Genomic DNA, 25779 nt, shown 5'->3' with positions numbered 1-25779 from the left:
GGAACTTTTTTCTTAACGCTATCAAAATACGACAGTTAAATGTTGTAGTAAGAGACATTGGAGCGCTCTGTAACATGTTCAATAACTAGTTCACGCGTAGATTACTTATGGAAGTAAGGTTCCGTGATCACGGACCTGATCCAAGTATTGATTAGTAGGTTCGACCTTTGCGTTAAGTTTCTCCGAACTGAACCGGCGCGCGCGGAAGGAAGTATGAATTGGCGAAGACAACGGAGAATGGAACAAAAACACGATAAAGACTGAACATAAACAAGGAAACAAACATCAATAGTGAGCCAGTAAAACAATTAAAACACAAAACAACACTTATTGACGGGAATCACGAAATACTTAGATGAGCACGTTGGCATGGCTTCGTCGCTTCGTCTATCCGAGCGATTGATTGAACCGATTGTCGTTGCCAATTTTAGAGGAAAATACTTGAGGATTTAGGATATAAGGATAATTTTTGGAGAAAAGTGCGCTATTGGAGCACGTCTCTTGTGCTCAGCAGACTTACTCTACGGCATACAGGTGTGCAAAAGAAGAAGCTAAAAGGTACGCGGAACACGGCAGATTGCCTCACTGTTAATTTGCCTTCAATTTCCAAGGTGGGCAACCCGAGCGCCCACGTGGTCGAATAGTGGTATCACTCTAAGATGTCATGATTGCTCGAAAGAGGAAGCAGGAATAATTCACCGAGCGTGGCCTGCAGAGCGTTGACTTTACCTCACTGTCAGTTTGCCTTCAATTTGAAGAGTAGGCAACCCGAGCTCTCAAGTGGTCGAATAGTGGTATCACTCTCAGATGTCACAATTGCTCGGGAATACGTCCAACCAGGACGGTGACTTCGCCTCGTATTTTTTATTTTGGGCGAAATTTTTCCTGCTTATTTCTTTGAAATTCCTCTGCGGAAAATTGTAAAGTCACAAATTGCTGTACTTGTGTAACGAGGTGTCTGCGGATCAAGAGGTTGGGCATTTTTTGCATCCCTAAGAGAAGTGGAGTATTCTCCAGAACGCTGAGGAGAGTTTTCACATAACCGATTTTACTATTTCTTTTTTTCCTGTTTTTTTCTGACGTTCTGGCAAAAAAACAAAAACACTCCACGATACATGATGAGCTATCGCTACATTGTCGTTCCGCCGATACCAGACCACGAAACAGACCAATCGAATCACCTGGAGAAAACACTGGAGCCCTCTGGCAAAAAGAACTCCCATCCCAGAACATAATCAGTGGGGTGGTGTTGGTGTTGGGGCTCGCTAGGCTCCTGGCTCCACCACCTTGGCGACACTGAACACAGACATGAATCGTCACATGTAAAACGACGGATAGGCCTTGTACTTCTAATGGAACATCCGTCATTTTGACATTTAAGGCTACCCTCGAAATGAACAGATACTTGAGTGTTGACAGATACTCACTTGTTCGCCTCCTCCCTCTCGGTGCCTGGTTGGCCGCTTGCGGGCGCATGCGCATTATCTTCGTGTCGAGGGCCACCTTCCCCCTCACGGCCCAAAGGACGCGCGTCTGGTCCTTCTCAGCCTCTGCAACATTTACAAAAAAAGGCTAGTGTTACTTCTCATGAAAAACACTATCGTCAATATCATCAATACCGTACGAGGGGATCCTCCTCGTTGGAAAAATAGTTTAATGTTGTTTTAATTGTTAAAGAAACATTTGAGGAACTTGCAGGACATGTGCACCGCGTTTAGCAGAGAGAAAACAAGCCACATCAGCTATTGCCAAATGTAACTGGGCAATTTATTTTTTGACAAGAGAACGATTGTGCTTATTCCTATGAAAATTTTGAGGAATTTGATTCGTACTGTGCAGAAAATTCACGGAAAAGTGCACAAAAATCCGCGCAACCGTTTTCATGTGAAGAATCAAATTGCCCAATTGAATTTGGCGACGGCTGATGTGGCTTGGTTCATTTCTGTTCAACGCGGTCCAAGTGATATAAGATTAGTTTTTGAGAAAATTAGGATATTAATTATTGCAACTACTAAAACCAGTCTTGATTTATGTTCTATGAAAAATTCACTACTAAAATATAATTTTTAAGCATCAAGAAGTGAGTTTAAACTTTCTTTCCGCCACAAGGCTGCATTAAATTGAAACTTTAAACTTGTATTTTTTGAAGCAGCGAAAACTGCATTTATCCCACTTGTCTCCCAAGTCCCTCATTTGTCTGGGACCTCCAAAGAATTTTCTTCGTTTTCTCAATCTGTTATTTTATATTTTTACTTCTTCTTTCTTTCTTTCTTTTTTCTCCTCATTCTTCTTTTTCTGTTTGACAGAGAGGAGAAAGGCCCTCGCACAGTGCTCATGGTATGGGAATCGGATCCTATTTTGCCGCCCTAGAGAAGAAAGTCGTATGAGCCTTAGACCTAGCTACATTTCCTTTTATAAAAAACCAAACAAGGAAACTTGACGAATATTTTCCTTCCGAATTTTCAGAAAAATATATTCGAGTATACAAAAATTTAAGTATTTGAAAACTTTTTAGGAGAAATGTTTATAACTTCCCCCGAAGCTAAATATTTGACCAGGAAAATTGGCCACGTCTCGCTGCATGTTCATACGCCGACGTTATCCCTTAGCGCTCGGGAGCATTAGCGCCTTTAAACGACACTTTCCAGTCCGATCCGGGTTTATGACTTTCCACCCATGTCTTAAGTAAAAAGTCATAATCTCCCCCTTGTGCACCTCCTCGTAATAACGCCCCACTCGCTGACCGTCTCCCATCCAGCGGGATTTCAACAGGTTTTGTGGGATACTTACGAGCATGCGAACGGTTAACTCTTGGCCTCGTTTTTATGGAGGCCCAGTTAATTAACTCGTCAAAATAAAATTCAATAACTGAGGCTCATTTTTCTCGTACGGTGCCCTCCGAGTGAGACCCATTTTTCCATGACCACCGTTTTTTACGTCCCGCTCCGGTGCGGCGGCGGCGGCGTAAGGGCGTAACGCAAGATTCATGTGAACCCTGGAGTGCGTGGAATTGTACGGAAAAGAGGGATCATCTCAAAATGCAGTTCCGTCCTGAGTCAGAAGAGCCACGGTATGACTCGGGATGCGGAAATTTTAAATACCTCCAGCCTGCGTTCCGCCTTCGGTCGCGGTAAGCTGTAACGAGCCGCGGTGTTGCCGTGCAAATGAAAAAAAAAACGCGACTGAAATTTAGAATTCGAATTTCTGGACTTAACTCTACCAAAATAATTTCCGACCCAATTGTAAGAAAACTTAAGGATTCCTAGGGGCAAAAAACCACCGGGGCAATTTTTACTTTCTCGTACTTCTTGCGGTAGAGGGAGTATTTTCATCGTAAGCGTGTGTCTGTCCGTCCGGCGCATTTCATTGCATAAATTTTCAATTAAATCGCGATTGATCATAATGTTATCGAACAAAAAATAGTGATAACTTGAGGTAAAAATTCGGTTTTATCGAACACTATTTTATAGAGATAAAATTGATAAAATTGCGATAAGATCGATGATAATCGATCAGATGCTGATGACCCTATCGATTTCATCGCCCAAAAATTCGTACAATAACGCGACTTAATTTCAAAATTTCGCGCTTTATCCGTTGGAAAATTCTACCTTGGAAGCGCATTTTTTAACTTCTTAATGAACTTTCCGATTTGTTCACAAAATCTAACAAGGGAAAAATTCCGATAAAACCCTACAAATTCCTTTGCCTTCCCCTGATCCTGAATCGCAAGCGACGGCGTTTTTTCACAGCGCTGCGGGCTGATTGTTGAAAGTGGTAGACAGAGCTATAGACAAAGAAGACGAAAGGGATACGGAGGGATCCTATTGGTGGAGGCGGGTGGTTGAAATGGACACAGGTCGTAATAGACGAACTATAACGGCAACCCAAGAGAGACCCTAAAGTTAGTCCTTCATTTACCCCCTTGGTCTATAAGAACCACCCATTTCAACCAATAAGATCTCTCCATACTTCCTATATCTTCTTTGTCTATGGCTTTGTCTATCAATTGCAACAATCAGGGTGTCTACTGATACCCTGCTATTCTAATTCCTTGCTTTTTCAGTGCTTTTTCTTGCTTTTTCTTACTTTCCCGGAAATTCCTTTTTTCGGCGTTTCTAAAAATCCTTAATTTTTCCTTACTTCATCGTACCTCACATGCATTTTTAACTGCATTCGGATTGGGAAAGTGGAGTGATGGAGAGACAAATGAATACACCGGAAAACACGAGAAATCGAAACCGAACTTGAACTGGGTTGAAGGAACCGAAAACTTGATATAGGATTGTTTTAGGAAATCGTATACCCGTATATAAAGGGTACTTTTTAGAATTATCATGAAAATCTCGAATTTCCGTACCTTTTCACGTAAAATTCGTACCTTTTCCATACTTCCGTACCGATCTTCCAAATCCGTGCTTTTTAGTGTATCTGTACTTTTTCCGTACAGTAGAAACCCTGAACAATCAACCTGCTGCACTTTGCATCCCTGCGTTGACTCGCGACTCGGCAACAGCGGAGAATGCGCCCATGCACCCCGGTTCATTTATTTATTACGAGCGGCGGTGGGCGGTAAGGAACGGTCGGAGCCTCCTATAAACAAGACAGAACGCATCTCTTCCGAGAAGGATATTCATTTTTCCTCCCTTTTATGAAGAGAATAAAAAGAAGTGGCCGAGGGTGAATTGATCGCGCGTCGCATTAGAAGTGACACATTGCTCAAATTACTTTTTAACTGCCCCTAATATCAGCCGACTCAGTCCAGATTACAAATGGTCCGCCCGACGACTGACAAGTCGAGAAGGCAGACGCCCTGTTGCCGCGCACGCCCCCCGGCGGCCCCAGCTCACGAACCCCAAGAAAGCCGTTCCATCGAATACACAGATGAAAAAAATTGTTTTCTCGCGTTACTTCTGCTTAATGAAGGAAGTGAAACACACATCAACACAAAATTTGTCATGATTTTGGTACAGTTTGCGATGAATTTAGGGCAGAAAACAATAGAAGAAACTAGGAAAGTGCATTCCTTCGATTGCAACGTTGGTATTTGCTCGTTTTTTTATGAAATTTCTTTAGGAAAACTGGCTGAAATTTTCTCTTGAAATTGTCAACCAAAGGCTAGGGTTATTTTGTGTTTCACTTCCCGTATTAATCAGACTTTTGTGTTGATTTTTCTCTGTGCGTTGATATATCAATGGTTAAAGTGCAAAACCACGCATCTACATTTCGGAGTTTCAAAATGTCCGCCCCTAATTGATTTTTTCGCGGAGAAACAAGCCAACTTTAAAGCCTGAAATTTTTACAGAATATTCTGCTGATGGAGAGAAAAATTCAAGGGAGTTTTCAAGAGATTACGTTTACTATGTTTCCAAAGAAAAATAGTAAAGAAAGTTTGGGCTAAGCAAGCAAGGAATGCGCGAGCAAGGCCTTTGACGACGTGATAATGCACTAACGACATTTGGACTGCATTTAGCAATTTGGACCTATAAATTCTGGCTCATCTGGAAAAAACACTTATGTGCATAGGGAATTAATGGCACATACGTTGTTTTTAAACCGGGCCGGAATTTATAGGTCCAAATTGCAAAATGCAGTCCATTTCTCCTTAGCGCGGTGACCGAGTCGTCTGAACCGGTCAAAAGTGGCAACGTTCGTCTGGAGACAAATCCTCGGGACGTAATCCTCCCCCTCATTTTTTCGTATGAATTATGAGATTTTAAAGTGACTCGGAGGCCGAGACCTGGACAACGATAGAAAGTAATTCGAGGGGCGCTCGCGGTGACGTCGCCTCAACCTCAAAGGAAAAGTGATTTCAGGGTTGGTTTAGACCCGACCGCGGAACACCTACCGCTCGAGAGCTCGAAAAAAGGCCCAGACTAAGTCCTCCTTCAAATCCGTTCCCGTCCTCAACCCTCGACCCGTCCAGGAATATCCTCCTTCGAGACAGCCTCCCTCCAGCAATAGTCCTCTTCGGTTGTTTTACACACTCTGAAAAAAAAACTCTGGCCGTGGGAGCCGCAATGGGCCTGTTGCATGCAAGAGATACAGCCGCGCGAATAGACTTTTAAGGGGTTAAATGACACGAAAATTACGATGGTCACATTAAAAAAGTCTGAAATACACTCCTTACTGCGCAATTTGCGCTGTTAGGAACGCGCTTTTTCAAATTTCCCGCGTCTGAGGGCAGTTTTCTAATCACCGGAAACGAGCAAACGGCGGGCTCGGTGATTTCCGGAAGATGCCGAGTCGTTGTTGTTGTTGTTATTTTTTCCTTCAGTTTGTTTACAAACCCAACGTGATCTCCTATAGTGGTCCATATACGCTTTATGCGGTAACCAAATCGATCAACTTTTAAGTATCCAACGCAATCCTTCTACATTTCATTTCACGATGTCACGAGCTCCGATTTTTAGGTTATGTTGTCAGTTTTAGTTGACCGGAAATAGCCGCGAGTTGCCGTTAATTGTTTCCGTTAGAAAACTGCCCCCAGACGCGGGAAATTTGAAAAAGCGCGTTCCTAACAACACAAATTGCGCAGTAAGGAGTGTATTTCAGACTTTTTTAATGTGACCATCGTAATTTTCGTGTCATTTAACCTCTAAAAAGTCTATTCGCACGGCTGTATCTCTTGCATGCAACAGGCCCATTACGGGCTATATAGACATACCGTCCGTTCCGGGCTCAAAGCCCAAAAATTCCGGCTGCTGGAGGCGTAGCTTCGATTGCTCCGGTTCAGAGGCCGGAATTTTCGGCCTTTGAGCTCGGAACGGACGGTATGTCTATACAGCCCGTAATTGCGGCTCCCACGGCCGGAGTTTTTTTTCAGTGTACTCGATATAAAACGAGACCCTGTAATGATATCTTGGGAATACTGCCTTGATAGTGAAGAGAGTTATAAGTGCAAAAATGAAGTTTTGAGAAAAATGGCTCATTAGCGCCTGAGCGATAAATTTTATTGAAAAAAGCCTCTGTTCTCTGTCAAATTGCCGCCAATCATCAGAATGACTCTTGTAAATCGTTTGGATGATTCAAAATCGAACAATTTTTACTTCAATTATAGAAAAAGGGTATTCATGTTCATGTTAGGCTAGGGTTAGGCAAGACAGCCGTAAGTGCTATCCTCTGCATGATTCGTGGTTGCATTTTGAACACACAACAAAAAAATTTACAGGTTTAAAAATGGCTGAAAAAAGCGGCATTTCACTTGACAGCACTGTTTCCATTGGCTTTTCGGAGGAATAATTCCACCTACGGCTGCTTTGACTGAAACTGCGTCATTTTCGGCGCACTAACGGCTCTCTCATGTCTCGTGTTCTTATATACATGATGAAGTTGGTTCTTTTAGCCATTTCGATAATTTCAGCCAAAAGAGATTGGACGGATTTTGACGGAAACTCGATTTCGAAAATTTGGGACTTACGGCTCTCTTCACTATCACGGCAGCCTGGGTCTCCAACTCGGAACGAATCGTTTGCCTCTCTTCGTCAGATGTCTTTCCATTTTTATCTTGAGAGTCTAAGACAATGTGAATCCTTTATGATTGGTTTCCGTATTGTAGGCCTTTCACAGTGTCACAAACGGGAATAAAGATTACATTTTCACCGATTGCAAAGATTATACTCTGAATGTGACCAGGGAATTACGTGTTCGGCAATGAGAAAAAACGGATATCAACTAGAGAATGTTTGACATTGGCTAGGCATTGACAAAATGCCTGATTTCACCATTTGTGCGACATACATGATGAGTGGTTCTTTAGCATTTCGTGATTTCAGCAAAAGAGATTGTACCAATTCTGAAGGAAACCCGATTTCGAAAATTTTGGGCTCTCTTCGCTATCATGGCAGTGTAGGTCTCCAATTCGGGACAAATCGTAGCTCCTCTGGCGTAAGGGCGTATCTCAATCTCGGTATGAGACCTGGAACGCATGGAGTTATACGGACGTCAGGGGTCATCCGAAAAAGCAGTTAGGTCCTCACGTCAGAGGAGCGACGAAATCGCTGAAGGATTCGGCTCTAGCGCGGACGTAACCGGTGTTGGGAGTGCGGATCTTAATTAAAGCGGGGCGTGGAGGACGTCGGGAGGTGGAGTCGGGGTCAAAGGTGGCGCTGCGGTGGCAACGGCGAGACCTTTGCGACGTCAAAAGGCGACGCGCATCGCGGGGGGCTCGGATCCGCGGAGGGTTGCGCCGCTAATAATACATTGCTACATTCGACGTCAAATTAACCTCCATTACATTCCCGCCGAGAGCCCTCCTCCCCATCCTCCCTTGCCATCGGATCCACCCCGAGGACCGCTGAGGATTCAAGGAAGAACAGCGTATGAGTCTCCGTGCGTTGCCGAATTGACGTACACTGAAAAAAATAATATGCTCTTTTAGCATCTACGAAGTCAATGATGTGTCCGCACGGGGAAAAAACCTTCGTGCGTGGGACCCGAAGTTTAGGACATATGGATCTCCGAAGTTTCCGGATTGAGCATCTGAACACTTTAGGTCCAGCTGCTGAGGTTTGGATCACACATCTGAAACTTCAGTTCTTACATCTGAAGTACTTCGGTTTTCACATCCGAAAAACTTCGGTTCTCACATCTGAAGTACTTCAGATGTAAGAACTGAAGTTTCAGATGTGTGATCCGAACCTCGACAGCTAGACCTAAAGTGTTCAGATGCTCAATCCGAAAACTTCAGAGATCCATATGACCTAAACTTCGGGTCCCACGCACTACGTTTTTTTCTCCGTGTGGTGATCCCAAAATGCTGCCTTTACTGCCCCCGCGGTTAACTTTACATCCTGCGATTTCAAATTCATTGCTCTTGGAAGAAAGAATTTTCTGTAAAATGTGGATCTACAATGGATCTACAATAAACGATTTTTAGCTGCTGAGCGCACATTTATCTAGACATTTTCAGCATATCATTAAATACGGATTTTTTTTTTTTTTTTTAAATTTTCTCATTTAAATGTGATAGAGGAATTTGAAGAGGAAGAGACAAGGAAAGTTCGTAGATTTGATGAGTTATTTTTCCCAAAATGTTGAAAACTTGTGGGCTCTTCTCCTTAAATTTACGAAATTTGATGTTCTATAACCTAATTCCTCATTTGACCAATTGCCTGCGACATGGATACTTTCTGTCCAATTTTTTAGAGAATTTTTTTCGTTGTACGATCCAAAGTATCTAATAATATCAAGTAGGAAAGATCTTAATTTTCCCAAAAAATGAAATTTTAAGACGGTTTTAGCAACGTTTGAAGACTCATACGGTGTTTTTCCTTAGCATTGCAAAATTGTCATCCGACCCCGATCCTTTGAGCCGAGAAAAGTTCCTATCGAATCTCCGGACGGGAATCGAGAAAAGACGAACGAACACCTTGATAATCGATTCTTTACCGCGCAGCTTCAAATGGGGAAATATCGATGATCGAGCATCCACGCTTTGTCATTGATCCTCTATGGCATGATAGTCTCCCCTATAAAAGTACTCTATACAAAATGAAACCATCATATTGTGCGTTGTGACTTATGTTCGTACTGTTAGAATCCAGCAAAAAATTCACTTGCCAGCTATCATCATGACACAGATTCGGTGAAAATGTTTAAAAAAGAAACAGTCTAGTTTATTACCCCTAATTAAAACCGCCGAGGCTGTCTTATCAAAAAAGATTCGAGCTACGGCACCCTACCTCGCTTAATTGTTGTGGGAAAAATAACTTCCTTGATCCCATTTTCTTGAATATTTATGTACGTCTTTTTATGTTTATGAATTTCTCATCCTCCCCCGCATGCATCTGGGATTATGATACGGAGCGGCATGCATCAAAACACGAGGGAAAACATTACTTTTTACGTTCTACGGAAACGGACCGACAGAACGGAACTTGGAATCACTCATCAGATATTGCATGCCTCCCGGTCATTATCACTAACGGTTTAATAAATCTTATCATTTCACATCACGGCTCACGATTTTATTGACACCGTCAAAGGGCCGAGATCAAACGACAGACGATTTATATAGCAGCGAGTCTGCGTGAGAGGGAAGGGGAAACATTTTTCGGGCTGTGAGAAATTAACACGAATTAAACCGCGGGACGAGGCGTTAGCGCTTGTAAAACTATGAACAACTCTGTAATGAGCGCGTGAAAACTCGACTGTTAATTTGTCGAGTGTATGGGAAGTAATTTGTATACATTCAAACTGTGTGTTTTCTACACCCTTTAGCATGTCTCTTCCATTTTATTTTTTGAGGGCTCTTCTGCCGCAATAAAAATTCATTTAAAATGAGAAATCTATATACAAAGGACTCACGTGAATAACACAGCGGTGACACTAATAAGTGAGCTGGTATTAAGCATCGACTTACCTGTGAACAGATAAAAAAACAAAATTAGAACTGAAATCATTAAGAATGCTGAAGTATGACTAAACCAACTAATTAAATGCACCATACATGATATTCGCAAAATTTTCGCTTTTAATGCCTAAAAACATGATAGATCTCCGGCTAAAATTCCGTGTTTCGCTAGACATAATCAGTACCTTTGTTGCTAAACCGAAACTTCAGTCCGTCAACCAATCATTCAGCAATGGTCGTACAAAAAAATCAAAGATGAAAGCCTTAAAATTAAGTTCACGAGTACGGTTCCTGATTGAAGGCGATTCCTATCAATCTACATGTATCAATGGTTAACTGAAAACAGAACTTTGGGTCATGATTTAAGGTTTTAAAATGCGATTTTGGGAATAAATACTCTTGAGTGATAGATCTGGATACTGGCATTCCAATTTTTCCAAAACAGTCCCTCTAATACTTATACTTCGATTTCATCCATAGTGCCCAGAATGCATCGCGCCAAAGCTGAGAATACACATTAAACAAAAGGAAAACGACCTCAGAGCTATTAAGACGGATAAATCGAATGAAACTATGGACAAACCGCTCGACATACACTCAACCGCGTCTAGTACTCTGCTTTGCTAAGGAAAAACGCCGTATGAGCCTTCAGACGTTGCCATAATCCCTTCCATACAAAACGAATTTATGGGGAAAATTCTGAATATTTTACTTCTAATTTTTCAAATAATTTAGTTCGCAGTTTGATCTGAAATATCTGAAAATTTCAACCGGACATATGCATACATCTCCTACAAAATAAATATTTTGTAAGGGAAATTTGGCAAATATCGAACGTTTGTACGGCGTTCTTCCTTGGCACGGTATAAAGAGCGCAGAGACTGGGAGAGAAAACCGTCTCGTTACGCACTTTATTCGGGGAGCCTTCAAAGAAAGATAATCAGGTTCACCGGAGAGCGAGCCCATTGGCCGGTGGGTAATTACGCGGCCACATTGTACTGAGCATCTCACGGGGGATATTAATTAGTGTTTTCTTTGGCGTCATGGACGTCGCGAGCAATGAGAGTTAAATTCATTTTCCAGTCGTAAAGAAAGGATTGAAAAAGACGCAGCCTCGCGATCAATTCCGAGTCATAACTTTAACTAGGGCCTCGCGGCCGCATTCCCTCGCCCCGATGCCCTGTTCAGGAACAACGCCGTAAGAACTTACAAACGTTGCCAGATTCCCGCGGAAAAAAAGATCATTTCTTGGAGCACATCTGCCGTGATAGCGAAGAGAGCCGTAAGTGCAAAAATGAAGTTCTGAGAAAACGGCTCAGAAGCTTCTGATCGGAACATTTTATTGAAAGAGGCCTCCGTTCTTTGTCAAATTGCCACTATTCGTCCGGAAGACTCCTAGAAATCGCATGGATGATTAAAAATCGACTGATTTTATTTCCATTACGTAAAAAGGGTATTTTTCATTTTCGTGCTAGGTTATTGTTAGGCAAGACAGCCGTAAGTGCTATCTTCTGCATGCTTTCGTGGTTGCGTTTTGGACGCACAACAAACACATTTTCAGGTAAGAAATTGGCAGAAGAGGGCGGCACTTTACTGGAAAGCACTGTTTTCATTGGCTCTCATGTACCTGCGGCTGTCTTGAAGAAAACTATGTCATTTTTTGTGCACCTACGGGTTTCTCATACGTCTCGTTTTCATTAAATTAGGATGAATTTTGCTGTTTTAGCTGTCTCAGTAATTTCATTTAATAGAGTTTAGACGAATTTTGAAGAAAACTGGATTTCGAAAATTTTGCACTCACGGCTCTCTTTGCTATCACGGCGGACATTTCGTTTCCTGGACGAAGAACGTAACTCTACTTCAAGGTTGCGAAATTGACTCAAACACTTCAATTCCTTACAAGAATGAGCCTATGCAATTTTTGTCCAAAATTTTTCTGGATTTAGCATGAGAGCCGAAGAAAAATCAGTGACGTTATCAGTTAGAAATGCCGTAGATCCCCCTGGGGAAATAAGGAAAAATTGAAATTTTGTAACGTTCTTTCGTGGGGGGGGGGGGGGCGACGACGACGATGTAAATATTTTCCTTCGAATATTATGAAACATATTATTCACGGTTTTCATCTAATGGAATTTCTGGCTTCTCCTTGAGTTTTCAATGATTTGGAATATGAAAATATTTCTCACGAGATGTATCCAGCTTAAAATTGGATTGCATCTTGCAAAAAGGAACCTGGAGCATTTCTACCGTGCGAAGATTGTGCAACTTCTACTGTCTTGGAAGGAAAACCTGATTATCTATAAACAGCATCTATTATACTCGCTAAAAACTGTAAATATAAGACAAAATTACCATGTAAATTTTATATTTTTTCGGGATGTCGATAGTTAAATTACAATTGATGAAGTTGTACAATCTTCGCAACATTGCAATGCTCCTGGTTTCTTTTTGCAAAATGCAATCCAATTAGAGCTTATGGAGCGCGGTTGAGATCCTAGGTGTGCAGTAGGGTGGCTGGAATTCTCCATTTCTCTCATTCCTCGATTTTCTTAAGTAAATTCCCTCATGCAGACTTGGATATTAGAAATTCCTTAGTTTACACGTGGAATACGATTTAGGTACCAGATTTCCTAAATTTCCGTAATTATTTAAAAAAAAACTTGATACTTGAATTCTTGCACTATCGAAGGAAGTTTGGCACGGGTTGAATGCACTTACGGCATTTTTCTTAAGCACGACGGCTGCAGTCATGCCGCGTTCGGGAAAAACGCCGTGCAAACCTTCAGGCGTTGTCAAATTTCCTTTCATCAAATACGAATTTATTGAGGAAGTTATGAATTCTTCGGGTGGGGTAGAGTGGCAGAGGGTAGAGGGCATCCATGAAGAGATGGAGAGATGCCACCTTCCGGAGGATCTCTACCATGACAGATTCCTGTGGAGATTAGGCGTCGCAGAGCGCCCTAGCGCGCCGTAAAAGCGGCTCATACATACACACATGAATTCTTTCCCTCCAATTTTTCAGACAAATTAGCTCCCGCTTGCATCTAAAATATCGGAAAATTTCAAGGAAAGAAACGCATGAATACCTTCCAAACTAACTTTTTTAACAGGGGAAATTTGGCAACATTCGACTGATAATACGGCGTTTTTCCCTGGTACGACAGTATCCTCCCTCGATGCGGGCGCTAACTCCGCGGCCGATCTTAATTGCCGCGCCGCGGCGGCCGACTCAACGTCGAAAAGCGCGCAGAAAGACATAATTCGAATTAAACTATGCTAAACGATAAGATTTCGAGAAAAAGGGCAATTAAGAAGTTTATGCGGCGCGGTCGTAACACCAGATAAAAATGCAAGTTAAGGCCGCCAACGCCCCCCCTCCCCCTCGCACTCCCCGAACCCCCCTCCCCACCCCTTCGCCACCACCCCCTCCCGCTCGGAAAACGGTTTCTTCTGCTCTAATTTTCCGGGCTAACGTCCGGGAGTGCAATCGCTTGTGCAGATGCATTCTCCGCGTCGGGTTTCAAACGCCCGCCGGCGCGGGGGCGGCGGGGGGAGGACGAATTGACAGTTTATGTTTTCGCTCGATGGAGCTTTACATAATCGGAGCTTTCGCCGTCCGCCGTCTCATAGTCGTGTCAAGTTTCAAAAGCTCCGCCGATCCGATCCCTCCCCGCCGGTGGCGAGGCGTTAATGATCGATTATTGAAATTCCCCCATTTAAACCTATGGTAAGGAATCGATTATTAACGTGTTCGTTGCGAACACCCTGATTCTCGATCCTATTCCATAGGTTTCAATGGCAGATCAATCGATATATCGCAAAGCTCGCCACGTCACTGCTCCCTGCGCGGATCGGCTTGCTTCCCCCTCCCTCCCCCTCCATTTTCCCGTCGGGATCGAGGTGGGAGTGTGTCTGCATCAATTACCGTCCTCCTGGTTTTTAAGTTCTCCTGCGAAGGCGGCACAACGAGCACAACGTCGGCTTGCCGTGTTACTAAGGGGAGATTGACGGATCCGGGGAGTTGACAGGATTGTTTTCGCTACGTTTAAACCTGGGTTGAATAATCGATTTTTGTCGGAACACCTGGCCCCTCCGAGAATCGATATACATTCGCGAGTAGGTAAAATTGCATATCCGCGAAATGAGGAGAACGGGAACTCTTTTCGGCGGACTGACAGACTTTAACGCAGGGTAGAGAAGTTGGATAGGGAGAAGCGCATAATACGACTTTTTCGGCTTTAGAGAAAAGAAAATTGCATGTCTACAAAATGAAGGAGAACAGTGGCGTGGCGTGCTTTGCGATATATCGATTGATCTGTCATTTAAACCTATGGAAAAGGATCGATTCACAGGGCGTTCGCAGCGAACACCTCAATGATCCATTCTTTACCACGGATTCAAATGGGGAAATATCGATGATCGATCATTCGCGCCACGCCACTGACGGAGAACGCGAACCCTCTTTGGCTGACTCAGAAATTTTTAAGTCTGAGTAGAAACGTTGAAAGGTGCGAAACACAAGATACAAATATTTTGATTACCAAGAAGAAATATTGCATATCCACAAAATTTAGGAAAATAAGATGCTCTATATCATGTCAACTCGTTGGTGCGTTAAACCCAACTTTCAGTTTGTGTAATCACACGTTCGTTTTCACGAATGAAAAAAATCTGTTTTATTCTAATGCTCAACGCACTGATTTTTATAAAATTAAAGCGATAGCGTTGAATTTTTTAAAAAATAATTACTGCTTTTGAGTGTTGAAGATTTGAAAAAAACTACTGCGAAAGTGTTAAATTTTTGAGAAATGTATTACAAAATCGTTGAATTAAAACAATTAATGCGAATTAATTTTTAGAAAATTACTGCGAATGCGCGATGTCATAAGAAGTAGGCTGAATCCCTGGTTGCTCGAGCCTGCGTATAGGCCGAAGAACTTTTTGCATCACTGTCGACGAGTATCTCGGTATTACGACGAGACTAACTCCAACTAGGGCAGTTTTTTTTTTTGTGGAAAAAACTCTACATTGGTGAGAAAAATTAAACTTGGACTCATGCTCATACAAATCCTGAAACATCCTGTACATCAATCCAAGTGCAAGGAATGGGTAGTTTCACCTAACTTAATTTTTCAAGAATGTCACCCGGACTCTCATCCGTGATACCCGTCATTTACCTTCGGGACGGAGGATAGGAGGAATCCTTGAAATCCACCGTAACGGGGAAAACACAGCGAAACCCGCGAGGCTGAAGTTGAGTTGGTTGGATCAACGAAGCGTAATCGGTGGTCGACGAGTTGGTCTCCTGTTTCATTTGCAGAAAACCAGATAAGATTTCTTCCATTCCACTAATCGCCAACCTCCGTCCCCCAATACCTCCCTTTGGATCTTTCACAAGTGTTGCCAACAGGACACTGCTGCGAAAAAAACGTATCATTCCCTAGAATGTGAAGAAAAAACAAGCTCCCGTTGTCCCCCTTGCCCTCCCAACAATGAAATTATTTTCTCTGACAAAACGCTGCGAAAACATAAAAACTATGGAGGAACGAGAGAACTTGGCAGCGACGATCGTAATTCTATTACGCATCGCCGTACCTATCTCCGTCTGCAACCCAACCGCCTGACTCAGCGGATAGGAGTGGAGTGTCGTGAACTGTCCAGCTGAGAATTTGTAGGGAGAGAAGTGATGCAGAAGAAATGAAAAACAATCGTAACTTTCACTGCGTCGAAGTCAACCTACTCCTTGCACGTGTTTTAAGACCGTTTCTAACCCCGGTCCGCGGTTAAGTCATAAACAGAGTCGTTAGATGTTGAGGCTATCAATTTGATGGTTCTAGATAGGGAGTAACATCCCATTCGAAATGACCTAACTGAATAATTATTTGTAGAAACGATGTATAGGCTACTCATGCTGCTCGTTGGGACCGATTTTAAATAGAAAGGAATCATAGGCGTAGCTACGTCATTTTGCTGGGGGGGGGGGGGGGGGGGCTTTCCAGAAAATTTTTGAAATTTTAACTCTATTTGAGCGCATTTCGAGGCACTTGTGGCGCTAATCTTCCTTCAATTTCTGCCTAAAAATCACCCAGTTTTATGCATTTTAAGGTTAAAATACTTTGAAATTGTTGCATTCAACAGGTTATTCTATTTATAGGCATCCTCTCACGGGCCACGGCGACAGAGACTTACCGTTGAAGAGGGTGTTTCTGCACCATCCAGAATTTCTCGGGGGGGGGGGGGGGGCAGATGATACTATTTCCAATTCTGGGGGGGAGGGCAGGCCCCCCTTGGCCTTCCCCTTCCTACGCCTCTGAAAGGAATCAATTCAGAACAAGTTCGAACCGAAAACAAGTTTTGAATTACTACTTCTCAGTTTAGGTTATGGAATTCACGGCGTATTTTCACAACTAAAATACTTTTCCTCGACTCAGGAGTTTTGGCAGGGGAGAATGTGCGGTTAGCTATCCCCGAAACTAAAAATCCTGCTAGAGTACATTTTCAGTATATTCCCAAGAAAATCAGCGGCTCTTTATTTTCAAAATTTGTAACTTTTTCACTACCTCCATTGGACTGAAATCAATTTTTTTTTAAAAATTTGAAATTCACTTGCAAATCACGATTATAACGATGCAGCCACGAAATTCAAAGCTCATTCGTAGCCTGAAGATCAACTGACTGCACAATCACGATCTAGTAGGCCAACAATGCACTGAAAATCAGTGTGCAAGGGATTGCATACTTTTCGAACTGTCTTAAAAAAACACGCATGGCATGAAGCGGAAATTCCGGATCTCCTTGCGTAATTTCCGTACTTCGATACTTTCAGACCGTCCTCGGAAAAATCAGAACTTTTTCCGGACTTTCAGGACAAGTACGCCTTGCCTCACCTTAAAAATGTCCATTTCTACACGGAGACTTCGAGAAAAAACTTCGTGCGTGGGACCCGAAGTTTAGGTCATATGGATCTCTGAAGTTTTTGGATTGAGCATTCGAACACTTAAGGTCCAGCTGCTGAGGTTTGGATCACACATCTGAAACTTCAGTTCTTACATCGGAAGTACTTCGATTTTCACATCCGAAAAACTTCAATTCTCACATCTGAAGTACTTCAGTTCTCATATCTGAAGTACTCGATGTAAGAACTGAAGTTTCAGATGTGTGATCCAAATCTCGATAGCTGGACCTAAAGTGTTCAGATGCTCAATCTGAAAACTTCAGAGATCCATATGACCTAAACTTCGGGTCCCACGCACGAAGTTTTTTTCTCCGTGTAACTTCGGACAGGCCTCCGTGCAGAGAACTGTTTCGTCTTCATTAAGAGTCCTGGGAACACACGAAAAAAAGCTTCCTGACCTATCCCAAGTCGACATTCACGAGGCAAAACAAGTATCTCGAGACGACGACGCTCCGGCGACCGTTGGCTCTCCAGAGAAGCTGGGAGACGGGAGCTATTAGTGAGAAAACTGGTGGGCGGATTTCAGAAACAGCATTCTAATTGGATTATGGAAATGATTCCGGGCTGCGGGCTTGTACTGGAGGCCTATTAAGGCGAGGATTCCGCAGCGTAATAGAATTAACAAGCCCGCGTTAAGAGCCAGCCTATTGAAAAACCGTATTTACAGAGTCGGATGATTAAACCGGTGACAGGTTGACACGCAACCCGACCCTCGGTCACACAGTCACACTGTTTCAAAGCTGCCAACAGAGATAAATACGGTACGACGGTATACGCGCTCGGAGACCGGCTCCAATACGCACGGGTCTGTTGAATGTTCAATGTTAGGCCTTTCTTGAAACGTACGATACTGCCGTGCTAAGGAGAAATGCCGTAAGAGCCTTCAGACGTTGCCAAGTTTCCTCCGAAAAAAACCGATATTACTGGGAAAATCGTGAATGATATTTTCGTTATTAATGTCATATAATTTTGTACGCAATTTAATGTAAAACATCTGAACATTTCAAGGGAAAATATGCATGAATGTTGTCAAAAATACATGTTTTATCAAGGGAAATTTTGCGACTCTCGGATGTTCATACAGCGTTTTTCCTTAGCACGGCTGGATGGGGAGGCAGGAAAGGATGGGGAGACTGTTTCATGATGCGGATTATTCTGCTGGAAAATGGCTGATGCTAATGATACTTTCCGCGCACTCCGTGTGATAATGCGCCTGCGATATGAGCGATACGATTTTACGTACAGTGGCGTGAAAATAGTGGTATCTTTCGCCTTTAGGAAATCTGCTAATTGGACCACGTTAAGCAGAAAGAAACTAAGCAGAAAGAACTAAGCCACATCAGTTGTTGTCAAATTTAATCAGGCAATTTAATTTTCAGCATGAAAACGGTTGTGCGTTTTTTCGTGCAAGTCTCAGAGAGGTTTCTGCCAAGTGCGCAGCAAATTCATTCATTTCAATTCAAAACATTTCAGAAAATCCGCACAAACGTTCTCTCGTAAGAAAATTAAATTCGTCAGTTAAATTTGACAATAGCTGATGTGGCTTTGTTTCTTTCTGCTAAACGCGGTCCAATTAATACTAACCCCCCGTACTGCATTACAACCAGTGTTCGAAACGCACCTTTGAGTTTTAAGAGCCATGTTGCGCATCAAGTCCGATTTTTAGGGGCCATTGAAGATTTCTTAGGCGCCAAATTGACTTTTTGCCTATTTATTACGGCACATTTAGTGAAAAGTTAGAAGCAAGATGTTTTCGTGATAGAACTAGTAAGGAGCTGTAACTTAGGGAAGACAAAAGCACTAAGAATGAAATCCTGAAGAATAGAAAAAGCAAGCTTTCACTTGTAGTGCTGCAAATTCTGAGTTTTTTCAATTCAAATGGATTTGTTTTTCTTTCTTCGTGTGACTTCCTGTGAAAATCCAGATTTTTAGGGGACAATTTTTAGGGGCCACGTTGGCGCAAAGCCTTCATTTTTTAGGCGCCACGGCCGATTTTTTAGGCGCATTTGGCGCGTTGGCGCCTGTGAGTTTCGAACACTGATTACGACGTTACTCGTGAGTATCCTGAAAAAACAAATGCCCTTGAGGATCCTGACACCCAACGATTCTGCTCAATGACGGGTGTCCATCATTTATGGCATGCACTTTAAATCGCCAATTACACTGCGCCAAGGCTCATTATAATTAATGACGTCACGTGTGTGCACCATGCTTACGAGCATCAATTACTTACAGCGAGCCCTGGCTCTCGCGGTAAGAGCACGAAGATGCACCAACGGCGTTGGTCCAACGCGCATGCGGCAATGGTGTGAAGTCTTGTGATACATGGTAAAAAGGGCGGATGTTTTATTCAAAATACACTACGATATTCGTCATTTTTACAATGCAGTAGGCTTTCTACTTCATCTTTGCCGGAATCAAAACACTCGTCGAAGACTCGATGAGCAAACTTCGCTGCTATTTCAGACGGCTGAAAAAAATGATAATAAAAAAAGAATGAATGAACCGCAGGTTTGAAAATTTGGGATGTTCATACGGTTTTAGAGACCAAAATGTCAAATGAAATTATGACAAGAAAACAATGGACCACTAGACAAGATACGAAGTTAAGCCTTCTGAAACATGTTTCCGAAGCAAAATTTCAGCAACGAATATTACTAAAAATATATTTTAACTAAGATATTTATTGTTTCTTAACGCGAAAATTCAAACCTCCCGCTCATGAAAACACACTAGTCTATGTGGGTCAAATCGCATACTAAACTTTACCATGACAATCTCTGCGATATGGAAATCTGGCAACCTCAGTCTTGACGCTTTGGCTCAGCTATAGCAAATCGTTCACACTTTGAACGATAAAGGGTGGGAGAGGAAGAATGCTCGATTGAGAAGCCTGCTAAAACTGTCGTGAGGCGAGATTTGACTCACGTAGAGGATTGAGTTTCTTGTAACCGGGCAATTCAAAATTCCCGAAACCAATGTAAAATAAAAACGTTAATATCTGAGATAGGAGTTGATCTCAGTAATTTTTAATGCAAGAACCGTGTTCCTCGTGGAATAATAATTGTGAAAAATGTATCAGAATGCTTAAATTCGTGCCTTGTCTCGTGGTCCATTATCATAATGCTTAAATTCGTACCATGTCCAGTGGGTCATTCAAATGACTTCTTTCTTGGATCTTGCAATAGTCCCATTACGACTCTCCGTTGACCTCATAGGAGAAGAAAAACTTCTACTTCAGTGTCGTGGAACGCTCGGTTGATCGGATAGCGGGCATCGTCTGAAGAAGGACGGAATCTCATGCATTTATTCGTGGAATGGGCACAAAGACTTCGATAAAAACGGAAAGAAAGTTGATTCGAAAGGAGCGAAAGAAAAGCACGGATCGTGTCGGCCGTTATCAAACCGTAGCATCAGTTCGAGGCTGCAGGTCTCTCGGGTGGTAACTTTTTTGTACATGAAGTCTCCGGAATAAGCTGAAAGGTCGACGGTTAATTTTAACTTTACGGAACTCTCAATACACACCAGAAATAGGTTTTTGATTCTCGAGAGGAACTCTGATAATTTAAAAAAGTCGGAATATCAGGCCTCACATCCTCTTACCACAGTTTAAGGCCCGCAGTTCCACATCATCTCGTGTGAAGATTGCCCAATCTGCCACTCAAACCGAAAATGCCGCAAGTCCATTCTAGATTTCCTCAGTTTTTTTCCCCGAACAAAATGTTTTATTACGGAAAATCCAAAAAACATGTATTTGTCTTCTTCCTAGAGTATGCGTAAAACCGCGGCAATCCTACTATTCTGCCGTGCTAAGGAAAACCGCCGTATGAACCTTCAGGCGTTGCCAAATTTCCCCTGGCAAATCACAAATTATCAGGAAAATTTTGGAATATTTGTGTGCCAATGTCTCAGATGATTTAGTTTCATAACTTTCCTAAAAAATCAACACTTAAACGAGGGAAATTTGGCAACTCTTGAAAGTTCATACGGCGTTCTTCCTTATAGCATGACAGGAATATATTTGCCCCTTTTCTGTGCATTAAGTTTGAATAGATCTAGAGTTGGACTCTCAACGGAGCGTGGAGGATACCCTTCATTACGGCCTTAACTTTGAGACCTTTTCGGAGCTTCAGAAAACTAGTATCACCATCGTGTTTCACACAAAATTTTACATTTAAAAAATGACTTGAATTGCTAATCCCTGATACAATATTAATAGCTCCATTTCCGAGTAAAAATACCAAGTTCGAGCGGAAATTTCGCAGCTTTGAGATACAGTTACATCTTTTCACCTGGGAGACGACAAAATCGAGTCTCTTCTGAATTCGGACGCTTCCTTCCTTTACAAAGCAAAAAAGCTACTTTACCTTTTCTTCCACACACCCTTGAACTGCCTTGCTAAGGGTAAACGACGTAAGAGCATTCGAATGTTGCCGAATTTCTTCTCAGAAAAGATCAATTTTCGAAGAAAGTTATGTATACTTTTCCCTGAAATTTTAAGACTTTTTAGATCATATTTCAAACAAAATACTCCGACAGATCGGAGGAGAAATATTCACAAATTTCCCTGAAAATTCGTTGCTACACTGGAAAAAAAACACGTTGGATCTATAGTCCAAACTCTTAAAAATATTGCCAAGAAAAAATACTCTTGATTCAATCGGAGTTTTGCTTGAATCAAACCGAAATCCGCTTAAATTAAGAGGCTTGGTTCTTGATATAAGCTAGATTCTGATTGAATCAAGAGTGCTTTTTCTTGCCGATGTTTTTAAGAGTCTGGACTCTAGATCCAATGTGGTTTTTTCCAGTGTATTCGAAGAAAATTTGGCAACGCCTGATGGCTCATACCAGTGTCGTGGCGTGCTTTGCGATATATCGATTGTTATGCCATTTAAACTTATGGAAAGGGATCGATAAACAGGGTGTTCGCAGCGAACAACTTAATAATCGATTCTTTACCATAGCTTTAAATGGCATAACAATCGATAAATCGCAATTCACGCCACGCTACTGGCTCATACGGCGTTCTTCTTCAGCACGGCACTGTAGGTACCTGTGACAGGAACAGCAAATAGCGGAGGCGTGTTGGCGCCACGTTGTCACTGCCGGATCAAAGCGATTAGAACTACTATAATACTACAGACTACACCTACGAGGCATCCCTCAACAGCGACAGCGACACGGCAGAGAAGGTGAGCCATTGTTCGGGAGACAGTAGAGAGTGAAAGAGTGAAAACGAAGCAGGTGGGAAGGATTGAAGCATCAAGTCATCAACAGTAGCGGGGCAGGTTATGACGTTAGTTCCGTCTTTTCCGACGTCGCGTCGCGACGCCCGTCTCGTCATCACCGCACTCAACCGCGTCGCGTCGTCGGGCTGCCTGTCGTCTGGCGAGTGATGCGTCCAGTGTTGCCTAAATTATACGAAAAAATTACGTCATTCTTCTGATGGACTGGTATTAGGGTAGGCGCAAAGGAAGGGTGGGAAAAAATTACTGTCTGGGGCCGCTTTTTGCAATATTCAAGGAATCTTGCTAAGCCTCTCAGGGTGAGATCATCATTGAAATTTTAAGTGATTGTTCAGTGAAATTGCAGAGTTTCTAAAATTCCACGAAAAATAGCCTGAGGTTTCAATTTATTGAAATTTTACGGGAAAGTTTCAATAAAATCACAGTTAAATTGCAAATTCTTATTTGTCATGAAATTTCTCATCTCAGGTCAGGGCCACCTTCCCTTTCTTTTATCAGGAGTGACCCCAGCTTTCATTCCGGTGGGGGAGAGGGGGAACCTACTGGAAAATTTAAAAGCAGTCCGTCCACTTAAATCCTTCCAAAGTGCAAAGATCCAAACGAAAGTTATCTTGGATATTCCTGAGCTTTGGCAACATCGAGGACGTCTTGAAAAACAGCTTTCCCGTGCGTTCCGCTCGATTTACATAACGCATTAAACGAGGTGCACATGCGTCAAGAGCAACACCACGCTAACACTAAACGTGGCCGAAGCATGCAGGGTTGCCGTTACTTCGAAATCCATTGTTCCTTCGGGGAAAATTATCGTTCCTGATATTGGGAACATGCCACATTCTGAAAATGGCAGAAAATCAGGGCTGGCTTCACCTTATTGTCACCTTCCGGTCGAAGTATCATAAGCGCCATGCTCAGTTTAAAATTTTCCGCCTTACTTATATTTTTTACTGTGAAAGTTTTCAACAAAGCTGTCCGAAAATTATCGGCAGCACAAAGGAAATTCGGTGAAATTTTCAAATAGATTCAACCAAAAATTCCTCTGAAAAAAAAAAAAAAAAAATTAATGGCGGCGGAATTGTTGAAACATCGTATGGCGCTTGTGATACTTTGGCCGGAAGGTGACAATATAGCTACTTAGGCTACCAGCTAAAGCCTAAGGGCTCAATACTCTATGATGAACGACATTTTTGACACTTCATTCCAACATGTTAGCATCTGTGTATTAAAAATTTATCTCTCGAGCCTTCTGTCACTTATGTTCCAAACCCTCAGAGCTGCTTAGAATCGAGCATTTCTGCTGTACGAGTTTTTCGTCAAAATGTTCAAATCTGAGTTTTCAATCCAACTTGGCAAAAAATGCTCAGATGAAAGTTTTGCCTCCATGGCCAGGGTAGCAAAAAATCATGGAATTTCACGAAGTATCTCTGGAAATATTCCCAGAAATTTCAGACTTTTTTGAAGTATAAGACATTTATAATTGAGAATTGGGTGCCAAAGATTAAGATTTCTTGCGGTAGCGGGTTGCATACCCAGCCCGTGAAAAATGAGTTTCAAAATGTCATATATTTCGTAAGTTTTACAGGCTCGTGAAATTTCCGGAAATATTTCACAGAAATTTCCAATGTTTTATATATTTTTTTAAAGTTTCATGCCACCCTGTTCGCGACCAAAGGCCTTCTTTTAAAATTTGTAATTCATTTTTCTTTTCTCAAAGGAAAATTACAGTTCCTTGAACTCGAAAGTGATCAGTAACCACCCACACTCCATCACCACGGCAACGCGGCCACCAACCGGACCCGTAAATAGGAAGCCGATGACAAAACAACGATACTGTGAACAATGCTAATTACGCACAGCATGGTTGCCAGGTCACCGGTCAAAATGTCCCTCTCTTTGGGTCTCCATCGGGAAAAGCCGAGGGAACTCCCTGGGAATGGCAAGGCTGCCGATCAGCGATTACTCTCGCGGCGTAGCGCGGCGTAACGAGGCAGACTGCAACTCTTTCCCCGCTCCAGTTTTAATCGCTGTGTCGTTATACTAATTGAGTCCTCGTTAAACGCCCGATAAACAAACCCACCGGGGGGAGAAATATGCGTAGGTGGGATTTTTTCGAGGGGCTCCCGAATCGGATCCGATCTGACTTGTTAATTTTCAGCGCTTAGCAAGGGCGGCAACCTTGCCATGTTTCCTGATAAAAAGTGGATAATTTGTAAGGGTTTAAAAGAGGGGAAAAGTCGATTTCTCAGCACTACTTGGCAATATGAAGGAGGACGGCGGCGGGAGGGGCGCGAGAGATCACGCATTTGCATTTTCCATCCCTCCTGTGCAGTGCGGTTATTAAGGGTGGCTCTTAATTCTTGAGGGGTGAGTGCTTACTGCAGGAATGCGACTCCTTAGGCCTCCAGGGTTGCGAGTTGTTTCAAAGCGTCGTCTCCTACTCGAAGGAACACCGAATAAAAATTATTTCAATCCCAATTGGATAGAATTTAGCAAAAGGGAACCATCGCGATTACAATGTTGTAAAAATGTTCCCTCCTCATAATTATCATAAAAATCTCCCAGAATAGCAAAAAGTTTTGGCTTCCCACAAAAAATTGTTAATTTTAGAGGAAAACAATTGTGTAAATTTTAATACTGTACATATATTTCGTACTTTTAAAAGAACAGGAGAAGTTGCGCGATTTTGAAAGCACTTTACACAGAAAAAAATAGCTGACGACAGAACCTTCTGTTCATAGGGCTCCTTCAGTTTCTTTGTTACATTTACAGAATTTTTCTGTTGTGAGAACAGAACTTCGGTCGTGGGAACAGATTACTCTGTCCTCATAACGGAAGCTTCAGTGGCTGTTACAGAGGAGGTGCAGGACTGCAGGAGTCCTGTGAACAGCATTATTTTCTTCAGTGATAATCGCGCCGGTTCCTTTTTGCTGACTGCGATCCAATTATGTCTTCTTGACTATTATTTTGGCGCCAGATATGAGAGTAGTTGAACTAGCCACAGGTTTGGTTGATCCAACCACACTTTCGGCAGACTCAACCGTGCCTCTGACGAGTGCAACTACACTTACTTAGTATATCTGGTGCCAAAATCAGCCAGGAGATGGTAAAATGATTGAAAAAATAATCGAGCTACAAGCCAAAAATAAATTGAACAAATAATATTTCAAACTACATTGAGATGAGAAATAATAAAAAACTTACAGGAAATAAAACAAACATTTACTTTT

General features: G+C 42.4%; 1 protein-coding gene across 4 annotated transcripts in view; it reads right to left on the bottom strand.

Moving 5' to 3' along the window:
* Positions 1 to 25779, bottom strand: part of LOC109030794 (leucine-rich repeat, immunoglobulin-like domain-containing kekkon 5 protein) — a 628607-nt gene that overhangs the window by 14282 nt on the left and 588546 nt on the right. The window contains exons 3-4 of one of the 4 annotated variants that reach the window (XM_072297688.1): positions 10309 to 10363; positions 1428 to 1550 (exon numbers count right to left, since the gene is read on the bottom strand). In XM_072297688.1, coding sequence (XP_072153789.1) covers positions 1428 to 1550; positions 10309 to 10363 — 178 coding nt within the window. Of the gene's footprint in view, positions 1 to 1064; positions 1551 to 10308; positions 10364 to 25779 lie in introns of those variants that run through there. The other 3 variants (XR_011899431.1, XR_011899432.1, XR_011899430.1) reach the window with 3 other exon arrangements.

The sequence above is a fragment of the Bemisia tabaci genome, chromosome 3 (assembly GCF_918797505.1).
Source record: "Bemisia tabaci chromosome 3, PGI_BMITA_v3".
Lineage (NCBI taxonomy): Eukaryota > Metazoa > Arthropoda > Insecta > Hemiptera > Aleyrodidae > Bemisia > Bemisia tabaci.
Note: the sequence above shows the minus strand (reverse complement) of the source record. Positions and strands in the feature narration are given on the sequence as shown.